A 13,003-nucleotide genomic window follows, 5' to 3' on the forward strand; every position below is an offset into this window, starting at 1 on the left:
GTCTCATACCAAATGACCACTCTCCTATGTAGGTAACTTTCCTTCTTTGCAAGCAACACCCTCAGTGGTCCAGTTGTGATTTCAATTGGATAGACATTTAAATATCTCACAACCTTGGACACTTCCAAAAACACAATCATACCAGTACAACCATAGACACGTGCACTCCCCCTGTGTCTAGCATGCTTGATAAAAATCAAAAGATATAGTTGTCAACTCCCTCTGAGTCATAGATCTCAGGTCCTCATTGCTTGTCGAGTTCTAAAGCGAGCTCCAAGCTGCACCATATACTGTTTGAGTTGTGCATATGTGATCAATCGATGATCTATTAGCTCCATTATTTCCACCATAGCACATGAAATGATCCTAGGTGTACACCATGCCATACAATATCACTATCATGCCATTAAAAAAACCAGTTAGCCCCAAAAGATGCATGTACACATGATCAACTACTAGACCATAATATCTCATTAAGGTCTTTTCCAATACCATCTAAGACATAACCAATTCTTCATATCACAATGTCGGAGTTATTGCAATGATCCTGGACCTCATTGACTTGCATAACCTGCAATATTGGCAAGTAGACATACGAGTAACCTACTACACATACCGGTTTACCAACACTATCAGAGCATCTTCCTCTAACTTATGTATTCTTGTGTCAATTTACATCTGATCCCAATTGTTAATTATCCATCTATTGACACATACAATAGTGATCCATCTCTGATTTGTAGGTGTGTATCCAAGGGAGCCACTACACACACTTACCATCTCATTTCCTTCCTTCATACTGGGAGCAACCTATTTTTCCTTCTTTCCTCTTCCACTGAGGGGGTGAATAATAAGGTCAATGTACTACTCCCCTTATGGTCCTGCATCCCCTTTAAGCCTTAGTAGATATCACTTGTGAATTAAATGCACAGTGCTAGTCCATGGTTTCATCTTCTTGCTTCTTCCTCCAGACCTACTTGGTCTCATTCTTCTTCTCATTTTCAGTCTTGGGAGTAGGTCTTTCCTTCTTTTATTGATGGGTCCAAGCTCTACTAGATTTTACATTATGACTGGAAGCATTGCTGTAAAAGAAAACTGTTTTCATGCCAAATGCATGATTGTGGGACCTTTTGTGAAACTATTTTAACCATCTTCTTTTGGTCAAGCAATTGTACCCAGCTACAAGAATTGGTGGACCTCTCAAACCTGCAAAGGCATTTCTCCTTTTATTCCATGTATCCCTGATGCGGAGCATCATGAAAAAATCAACCAAATAACCATTATCAAATCTTCTCCATATATCATGCATTGAACTTGAATGATTTAAACCCTTCATCTATTCGTTTCTTGCAAATGAAAACCAAGAATTTGTCCAAACTGTGAAATTTACTCTATTCTGGTCATGAAATTACAGTCATGAACAGTCATTAATAACTCTTAAAATATAAACCACCAAGACAATCTATCCAGTCAGATTATATAAATGGTAGTTATAAAACGTTTCTCCAAATTATAGAAAGATCCAACGGTTAAATCCAAAGTTATGATGCGTTTTCTAAAACTGGTCGCAGTGAATCAGGGTTTTGGGTAGTTCCAAACGGTTTTCACCAAAACCTTCATAACTTTCTCAAATATAAACAAAAATGCCTCAAACAAAAGGGAAAAGAAATATTATTCACATATCTTTCCAATAAGTCTATTTATAGGTCTTAATAATATCATATGAGTTCATACTATACGCTGCAATGTGACTGTTCTCAGGAAGTATCAAATCTGCAATTAACAACTTTCACCAAAACTTCCATATCTTCTTCATTTCTAAACATAATAACTCCAAACCAAAAGGAAAAGAAAGGTAATTAATATATCTAACTATCCATTATACATATACAAAGGTTTCCAGGCCATACATGGTCGTACAAGGCCTGGAACCAACACAAAAACTGGAAAGCCAACCAAAATAACAATAGTAGATAGCACCAAAATGTATTCAAAATGTTCTCCTTTCTTCTCTATTCTTCCAATAATGATTTGGTTCGACCAATAAAACATATTTATAGACTCTTTGGTAGTTATAAGCCATCCAACTACCTTTATGACCCTTCATCTTCCCTTTTACAACTTTATGTGCAATTTTTGCACTTTTACATTTTTGCAAATGTTGCACTTTTGCAATTTTCTTGCAACTTTGACACTTTTTCTTAATGACTCTCCAAATTTTAAAAACCTCATAAACATGTCCAAATAATCTATTTAATACCTTTTACATACTTGATATCCTTCTCATGGCCTTTTATACAATTTTGACCATCTTGATCTATAAGGGCCTATATGGACAACTAGGACATAATCAGGACTTGCTTACATTTTTAGGCTTCCAAGTCTTACAAATCATTCCAAATGGATTCAAATACATTATAAATGACCTTCAAATATAAATTATATTTCAAATGATGAATTTGACCATATACTTTCCTTATGCCATGGGTGCTCCTGCACCAATCCCTTTGTCTCTCATATGTTCTATACACATTTCCATGTTGAGAATAGCTGCTATACCGACTGGCATGTGACTACAAGTTCATCCTTCTGCAATTATGAATTTTATGGCCAAAGCCATTACACCTCTGATAGACAACATTGTTGATTCTAGAAAGAGGAAACTGTCTATTCCTGGAATTCATTTTGCATTCATTTGCCATATGGCCATATTCCTTGCATGCAAAACAATAACTAGAGAAAGGGGGCACACAACTTACAAAATTGTTTTTCCATTCATGAGGAGATCTTACTGGTTTAGTATCTCAATGGCTTCTTCTCTAGGGATGGATCTTGGATTGTCCACACTCTGCAGCTCTTCCATTCAATCTCTTCTTTTCCCATACTTACCTTGTCTTGTGGGCGGTAGCATTTCCTTGTCTTCTACTGGTAGGAAGACTTCTATGTTGTCTTCGTTTATTCTTGCTTTTGGTGAAGCTGCCTTCTTCCATCTTTCCTTTTCCTTTGGCATCCACAATGTTCCTCCTTCTTGCAGTACTGGTCATCATCCTAGGCTTCATGTCTTCACCGGTTGTGGCTAGATCAACCTTCCCAAGAGAATTCCAGACAGTAAAGGTTTGTCCCTTATTATCTCCAATTGAGGAGACAAACAAAATGTCTTTGTGGGGGACACTCTTGCTAGTGGAGCATTCACCCACACCACTTCTTGATCCTCTAGTATCCCTGGAGTGTTTTTGTTTCTTTAGCATTTTATCCAAGGCATCACTACTTCCGTCAAATTGGATTCTCACCTTGAGCTCATCTTAACACTTCTCAAGGTCTTTTCAAAGATTCTCCATATCTCCTTCCAGCTTTTGATACTTTTTATCCTTGGCCTCTAGCTCAGACTCTATATATTTACACCGACACTCCTTGGTGTCTTCTTGGTGAGTCTTCAACTCTGAGATACATTTCTTAGATTCTTCAAGGCATCTGATCAACCGGTTCTATTTCACAACTGCAACATTCTTAAATAAATTGTATTCATTCCTCACTCTACTAAGTTCTTCAAGTGCACTTACAAGTTCTCCTTCAAGATCTACTTCTTCTTCATCTTCTTCTTCTCCTTCACTATCACTGCCAAACACATCTCGCTAGTAGGAATGATCTGCATGATCATTCTCAGATGTGTTTCTCTCATCATCTAATTCTTGAGTCATGAAGAGGCATGGGTTCCTTCTTCACCATTGTTGTGGCTACTAATAGATATGCCTTCATCATCTGCAAACACATGAGTTGCATTTCTCATCTTGTCTTCACAAACTAGTTTTGCAATGGTAGGCTTATTTCCATAGAGCTTCTTCAATCTATCCCATAGGCTTTTTGTCGATCTACATCAATCCACTTGTGATGAGACATCATCTGATAACCAAAAGAGTATATCCTTCATTGCTATATCATTACAAGAGTCTCTTCTATCTGCATCTGAGTCGGTGGGAGGACCAACTTTACTAGAGTAGCCATTAACAACCGACATCCACACATCAAACCCTAAAGAGGATAGATAAACTTCCATCCTACAACTCCAAATAGAATAATTTGAACAATCAAAAATAGGATTATGGATTGACACTAAACAAACCATTGTGTTCAAATACTAGAATCTACCCAAGCTAGATAAATCTTATCAACCAGGAACCTAGGCTCTGATACCAATTGTTGAACACAAGATGTCACTGAGAGGGGGGTGAATCAGTGATTTCCAAACTTAACCCTTTTTTATCTTATGTATGTATACCAATTAACAAATCTAACATAAACCAGGGGTACCGGTTAGATGGGAGGATGACACATATGCAACTACACATAAAAGGGACACCTCATAACACCATATGCATAAGGAAAACCCAAGATGGGAAAAACCTCGATGAGAAATTTTGTTGGAGACTACTACTCCAATATAGCCTCACAATGAAACATTCAGTTACAACATTTAGGGCACCAACCCAAGGAGTACCACTCCTACTTTAGGGAACCAACCCAAGGAGAACCAACCCCTGATTTTAGGGCACCAACCCAAGGAGCACTGAGCTCCAACTCAGTGATTATAAGATCATATCATAAATAGATAATGTAATATTTATGTTACAAAATAAATTTTTAACTCTCATTATGTCTCTCCATCAGTTCACCTCTCTCCAACTCTTTGTTGGTTCTCTTCTCACCTTCTCACTACTAGTTCTTAGTTTTGCTAGTTACTTTAGTTGCAGGCTTAACTCTGCACTGATCTTTGGGTTTCCGGATCTCCTCAACTACTTGCAATGCACTGTAACTCCTTTTATGCCCTTTTTGTAGGTTCTAGCACTTCCTGTTTTCACCACTACAACTCACTTTGCAGTATACTGATTTATTTGTCCTTGTCAGTTTTGCCTCTACCAAAACCTCTTACTGGTTGCACCTTCAATACTCAGTCTCTATGATCCTCATTGAAGTGTCTGACTAGTTGGCTCACTGTTGCTCATTCACTCTCTATCCTTTGACATCTCACCTACAGCATTATCAATCATCTTCAGTCATGTGTCAACATACTTATACTTGATTTTTACTGCCATGACCGACATTCAAACTTATGGCTTGCTAGGGTTTCTTCATTGACCCCAAGGAAGAAAAAATCCAATTAGATCTTCATCCAGAGATTGACCACCAGCAACGGATCAAACAAACTTCGCCAATCTTGTTTTGTTCATAACATGTTTTCCCTTTTTGGCAAACATGACACCTTCTCTGGTCTACACTTGTCAAACACCTATGAAGTCATCACACAGATAGCTTCACCTACCCTGATCAACACCTAGACATAGCCTCAATCATGAAGTCATCAAAATATGTCTTTGTCCTCTGATTAGTCTCAAGCCACACTCTTCTGCTCTCGACCCGTGAAACATGCTATCGACATTATTGTCAAACCGTCATCACCTACCTCATCGACAACACTTCAACTCCATGTGGCCCCTTTGTCGACATCCACCTTTTCTAGGTCTTATATGTTTGTCCAGACCAGATCACCGACCAACCACACAACCGGGTTTGTCTACCGGTTCACAAACCCTACTGGTTATACCCTAACTAGTTTGTCTTCACCCTTGCACACTGCTTCTATTCTGGTGGAACACCTAAACCAGACAGTATACTTGCCAACCTACCTCATGCACATCTTCAATAGATGGGAGCTTTATGTATCTGCATTTTATCAACTTTATCGGTGGACATACTTACCAGAAACCACCTTGAGGACACCATGTCATCAACCTTCAACAACCTCCATCTATCTGTATGTTTATGGCAACACCTTTCTCCTTATTCATCATTTGACCAGTTCTCCTATCAACTGGTTTGTTAAAGTGACAAACATATTCTTCCTTCTTTGTACCAGCAACTCATCATGTCAACTCAAATGATTCAGTTAATATCTCTGATCTAATGTACCTAGGGGAACATAGTGTTTCACTAGTTGATCGGGTGTGTGCCTTCAAACCTTTGCCTTTAACTCTTTTTTCTTATCTCAAAGGACTATGATGCATTCCATGCATATTGGGAGATAAGATTAGTATTACCACTTATCGGTGTGAGAGGATCCTTGTCATCTCATTCTGCTTCTAACATTGCATTGACATGCCTTATTTGACTTTGATCAGATATATCATCAATTAGACATCTCTTAACCCTTTGATATCTTCTTCATTTGGTGGCTGCATCTTTATCTGGTGGGAGCCCTATTGATTTACATCCATACAACATACTAGTGTACTACACATACTTCACCTCCAGTGTTGGTATGATTTTGGTAACATTCCACCTCTTCATCATAATCAATAGCCCAACATCTTGGTCTCTTGTTGGCTAGCAACAATGCACTGACAACATGTCATTTACCAGTCTATAGTCCTTATATCTTCAACACAAGTCAACACTGACATGTGTACCAGTGACCTTCTAGGCTTGTTGACATCAATGGCACCATTTTTGGTATTCATCAATGACAACACTGCTCATCAATCTCATATACCGGTTGACATCAATGATAACACAATGCCAACAATTTACTATGATAATTCTAGTGCTATTAACATGTCAAAGAATATGGTGTAATATTCAAAGACTAAGCATGTGTTAATCAAATATCATTACTTGAGAGAGAAAGTCAGTGAAGAGAAGGTGAAGCTAGAGTATGCATCTACAAAGAAACAAATAGATGATATTTACACTAAGCCTTTACCTGCACATACATTGGTCTATTTGAGAGACAAGTTAGGGGTGTCCACCCCTCCTGATGAGAACTAGATGCATTGATTTGCATCAATACGATAAACTTCCCAATCTTATCCTTTTATCTGCATTGATGAGTTGGTGTTGCTCCTCCACTGGAGTAGTTTGTGTTTTGGGGAGAGAGATTCATGTTTCATATTCTAAGGGGGAGAGTAATTTTAGTTTTCTATTTTAAGATCTTTGGCATTGTTGTCAAAGGGGGACAAAGATCATGTGAAAAACTACTTTATATGTCCTGATCTTAGGGGGAGTTTGCTAGAGTTTGATGGAGATATCGTTTTTCTTTGCATTGATTATTTTTCACATTCATATGTTGCCATCAATGCCAAAGGGGGAGATTGTTGGATATTGTTGGTTATTGTTGCTTCTAGGATAGGTTGTTGTCATTGATGTCAACATATTCCTGTGTATTGCTCCAATGATTATAGATGGGGAAGATCTTATGATCTGGTTTGCTGTTTTGTTTTGCTAATCACTATTTTGCAGAGCTTGGTATATCCTCTTGTATATTCTAGTGTGATCAGATCTTATGCTAAGTTTTTGGGATATTGTTTGGGATGGTCTTGTGTATCTTTATTTCATATGGATTTTGATTTGGTACTCCTCAAGTTATCATTCTTCATGACAATTGCTGATTGGTTATATGTTCTTGAGCTTTTAGACATTGACCAAAGAAGATTTGATAAATGGAGTTGGTGCAGTTGTTCCTCATGATTCTAACATGCTTGCTAGTATTTCCTAGTTGTGTCTTATTTGTTTTGGTGATCTACATTGGTCGTTGTGTGATTTTTTGGTGGTTTCTATGAAACAGTGATGATTTTTAATATTATGCGATTTTCCTGGTGGTGTAGCATGTTGCGATTGATCTTGGCGTGATTTCTGATGGAGTTGCATGTTTTAGAATTTGTTATAGGACCATGTTAAGCTATGTAAACCATTATATTTGTCTCATGATTAATCTTTGTATCGTGTGATGTAATTTTGTAGTTGAGGGTTGACGGTTTAGCCAACCTTGTTATCAAGGTTGATGATTTGTATATATTGGTGATATTGTCACGTAATTTGGTGGTCAATCTTATGTCTGAATTATCAAAGAGAGGTTTATGTCTGAATAATTGATTCATCCTTTGTTGTTCTAATTGAGGAGAGTTTGGTGTTGTGGGCCAGACATCTATGCTTAACTGGAACTACAATCAGGCATTTGGAGATGCTATTCTTTTAGTTCATTTCTTCTAGATTGTAGTCTAAATCTTGTTGTAAGTTAGTGAGACTTCCCTTAGGGTTGTAGCACTTTTGACCAGTGAGCTCTAGGTGGTGTGCCTGAATGCATGTGCATTCCCCATTGTTATATTTTCACATACTACTGTAGAGTATCATCTTACTGTGGGTAGGTTCCCACTGTGGTTTTTCCCTTAACTAGGTTTTCCATGTCAAAATCTTGGTGTTGTGTGTTGTGGTTTCAATTTGTTTATCTTTCTTATTACCATAGTTTATCAAATCTTCATTCGATGATTAAGTTTTATATTTCGGCGAAGACTGATTCTTCACCCACCCTCTCCCCCCACCCCCCCACTGAATGCATGTGCATTCCCCATTGTTATATTTTCACATACTACTACAAAGCATCATCTTACTGTGGGTAGGTTCCCACTATGGTTTTTCCCTTACCGGGTTTACCACTTCAAAATCTTGGTGTTGTGTGTTGTGGTTTCAATTTGTTTATCTGTCTTATTACCACAGTTTATCAGATTTGCATTTGATGATTAAGTTTTATATTTTAGCGAAGACTGATTCTTCACACACCCTTCCCCCCCCACCCACTCTCAGTCTTCCTCCTTGGTTGATGCTAACAAAAACTTGGTGCAAGGGAAAGTTGTAAAATTTCAAGGGATTTTGAGATGTCCAAAGATTACTTAAGAAAATTTTCTTTTTCTTTGTCATGTGGAGAAATAGGGACCAAATGGATCTTAATGTGGATAGCTTAATTAATTATGAGTGATTGGGGTCCTTTTGGAACTAGTGGGGATTTGGCTAGAATTGAGATGTGTCTAACATCCCATAGAAAAACATGACTAGATATCCCTTTCTTGTAAAGTAGAGAAACAAATAACAAAGTGATATGTTCAACAAACAAGGTGGAACATGACATATTTGAAAGTAATGGAAAGTTTCATAGATTTAGGCATATAGAAAAGTTTCACAAGTACATAATTGAGGAGCATATAAAGGTTTATTTTTCTTAGGTGCATAACAAGCCTACAAGAATATTTGGACCTTTTGAAATTTTTTCATATTTGTACACATCCACAAGTTTTAGAGTACTATAACTCGCTCAAATATGATCCAAAGTTCACCAAAGTGACATTGTAGATACCCATTTGGCCCTTTTTTTAGATGAATTTGTTATTTGGCTAATGGAAAACTGCAATTATTCATGATTTTAAACATCAACTCCTACAAACAAGACAAGGAAGGAAAAAACAAGAAGAAAAGTGTTTTTGATTAACACAATATTACTTGTGGAGTTGAGCATATTCCTACATCATAAATTATGCTCACATAAAATTTGATCTTTTATAATATAGACCCCTTGCCTATTTTTCTATATTCTAGGATAATCTTTTAATCATGGAAATGTCCTTATCCTCATTAACACGTCCTATCCAAACTCAAATTCCAAATTTAAAATCTAATTGACTAACCCCCTTGATCTTCCTTTCCCAAAGCTAGCTAAGCACATTTGTCAATGATTTGATGATGTATTCTTGTACCTTTAGGACACTTATTGTAATAAATCTAACATAACCAAAAGATAAATGTTCTCTCTCATTCTAAATCATTGAATGAGAAATTAATAGTGACAAATTTTACTTGGTGACTTTAAAGGACCAATAAATCCACATTCTAAAGCTCTTATCTATTATTTTTAATCTTTGTACAATTTATAGGGATTGATCTAGGAGAACATATCACCTTATCACACATTAGCATTGGCTCTTTAATGTATTTCTAAACAAGGACAATCTTTAAGGTCATCAAGAAGTGTAAAGTATGCACACACTAATCATGTGATAGAGAAAAATTGAATGACAATATAAATAAGGTCAACTTTAGATGATGAAGATTAAATCATGATGATGGGATTATTCCAAACATCCAAACCTATCCTATAATATGGTATAGATTAGTACAAAGTCTAGGAGATTCATCACACTATAAGATCAAATTTCTAGGATAGAAATATAGAATATCGTATAATCCTCATTATTTGCATCATTTTTCAATTATAGAATTGAACATCACTCCCATCTTTATTATTTTAAACATAACAAAATACACTTGTCAAAATTCAGTCAACTTAATGATCAATATATAATCTAAACTAAAATGTGCTTATACATTATTTATCCTAAAACATCATTTACACTATCTTAACATAATTGATGCTAAACATTAAATATTAAGATTAGATAACTATTCATATAATATAACTTACATGTAAAATATTTACTTGTTCCATAATTTATAAGGATAAAAATAGATTTTCAGAATTAAGAACTTGTGGAAAATTCATTTATGAAAACATAAATTTCAATATAATATTAGCTTAAAAGATATATATTGTTAGTATTTAAATACTGAAATATTCATTCACATTATTTATATTTATTATTATAAAACAAAATCACATTCAATTTTTTATAGAAATGAAAATAGTGAAAATTTTGTGAAAACATATGTATAACCGTATAAATGAATAGAGCCTATTTTATTTCACTGTAAAACTGGAAACCTTTTGGAAGTTTGGAAGCCTCTGTACTTATTCTTAAATGTAAGGCTTGTGAAACAATACTTTTACTATAAAAAACACACACCTCTTCACAATTGCTCTTTTATCAAAGCATTGTTACTTAAACATTGTTTGGTTGGTTAAAGAAAAATATCACTTAGATGAGTTTCGAGCTGCATAGAAAGTTTGTGCAGCTGTCAAACTCAAAATGAGCATACCAGCAAGAAGGGAAACAACATACCATGGCTTGGAACAGTGCTCTCTCCTGAACTGGCTGATCCACACACTACATCGGCTCCTACAGTGTCTTCTTACTCTTTTCACAACTTTCTCAAACTCATCACATTTTCTCACAGTTATTCCCTTGCAGAGATTATTGAACATGCAAGCTATCTCTTGATTACTTCCCAAAGCAGTTGTAATGATTCCCTCCTTCCTAAGAAGAGCCACATCTTGCTCAGAATCAATTAAGTAATCAACAAATAGCATGAAGCGTAAAATTACAGTCTTTTCTGGATACCATCCACAGCTTTGACACTCTTCAAAAGCCATTAGGTTTCTCAGGTGTGTTTCTGTACTGTGTTCCACTTTGATCTGTGGGAGAAAGAGTGTACTTCGTCTAAAACTTTTCTTTGCAAACCAGATTTTTCCTGGTCTAAATCTGATTCCTGCACTTCTTAACAACTTAGCTGAAGCTATTGACATACCATCATCCACATTTCTGCCGAACTTTTGTTTAGAAGTAAAGTAAGTAGAAATACATTTCCCCATTTTAATACAATCACTATGGTGGTCATTGTTTGATCTCAACCACTGGTTAGTACTGCCTGTCCAACCGAGAGTTTGGCACTTGCTACTGACATTACATTCAAAAGTACTAGGAGCAGGAGTAACAGGAACAATGGGGTATGTCAGGAAATCTTTAATTATCTTTCTGCACAAATCCAATAAATGGCATGCACCCATTTTGATATGTGCCTCTATTCTCAGTTTAATTTGTTCTTTCCTTCCCAATTTCTGAGACTGTTCTAAAGAGAAGGGAAAGCCTCTGAATTCATCAAAGTGGCTAAGTATTGTAGCTAGTGTTGACATTGCTGTTTCTCTGCTTCTTAACTCTAATTGAAGTATCCTTATCAAAAGAAATAGTGGAATTTGGTTTTCCAGCTTCAAAATGTCCTTCATTATCTCCCATGATATAGCATTCCTGTGACCGGCATTTTGAAAAACAAGGCTGAAATTCTTCTGATCATATCGTCTTTTTGGAGTTCTTAAGAATTCAAGAATAAAGCATGCATCCATTGTGCACATCCAGGCAAAAGTTTCTCCACTGTAGTCAACCGGGCCTTCATAGCAATCTCTAATTTCCTTCTCTAATTGCTGAACTTCAGTGATTAAGGTATTGATGGTGATATTATTTAGCCTTGTTAAGATTCTTCTTACTGCTTCCAGCTTATGTTCATCCATTGCAGAGAGTTGTGGGTTCATATTTCTGTGATAAGGGCCAAATGCCACAACCTGAGGAACATAGGCTTCACGCTTCAAAGCCACTATGGATTTAGGCACCCTATAAATGGTGACTGAATGTGAGCATTGTACTTGTATTTTATACTGACGTTCAAATCTTTTCTTCACCTGAATAAGCCATGGTTGACTCTCCACTGGTTGAGATTCTCCATCTGTTTGGTCTGTGGGCATAGTATCAATAAGATTTGCTTGAGCCATTAATAACTGCTAACTTCACCTGCAGAAATGAGGGAGACATTCCACGATGTATAAGGCATGCAAGAACAAGAGATGAGTATTAAGAAGTGGAATCAAGCAAGGACACATCACAAACAAATAAGAGAATAATATCTTTTAAGTCCAAATTTCCATGGAAAGTTATACTAGCTATTAAAGACTAAAAGTCATAATCATGTACTCTTATAATTAATTATTATATTTTGATATATAACTGCCTTTGAGTGGTGATGAGTCACCTAATATGTTGTCGAGTAATAACCTTGGATTGTTTTCTTGTACATATAGCCACCATACATAAGGAATAAGCACCCTTTACTCTCTATGGCACACAGCACCACCTTATTTTGAGATACATTAGATGGTTAATTTCACTAAATTTCAATTACTAAAAACAGCAGTTTTCTATTGAACAAATAACAATTACTTGGGGGATTCAAGATAGGCATAATGAAAAATTCTCAAAATTACACACTCTTTTCAAGAAGGAAGAAATGGGCCTTATCAAAATATGATGATGCCACAGTCTAGGGATAAAAGATCTATTACTAGTTTCAAATGAAATAAGTCTGGTCTGGTTTAGGGAGAATTTGAAATGGATGGAAAACAACTTTCTTAAGATCATGAGGGATTGAATGGACACAAGGAGAAGATGATTTGAAATGTGTA

The 13,003-nt window shown here is 36.1% G+C and overlaps 1 protein-coding gene across 1 annotated transcript; it reads right to left on the reverse strand.

Moving 5' to 3' along the window:
• Positions 1–10,747: 10,747 nt before the first annotated feature.
• On the reverse strand, positions 10,748–12,316 carry LOC131067277 (putative UPF0481 protein At3g02645). Its single transcript, XM_058002226.2, has one exon. It carries the CDS (start codon positions 12,314–12,316, stop codon positions 10,748–10,750), a length of 1,569 nt encoding a protein of 522 aa, XP_057858209.2.
• Between the last annotated feature and the right edge of the window lie 687 nt (positions 12,317–13,003).

Source organism: Cryptomeria japonica, chromosome 7 (genome assembly GCF_030272615.1).
Source record: "Cryptomeria japonica chromosome 7, Sugi_1.0, whole genome shotgun sequence".
Lineage (NCBI taxonomy): Eukaryota > Viridiplantae > Streptophyta > Pinopsida > Cupressales > Cupressaceae > Cryptomeria > Cryptomeria japonica.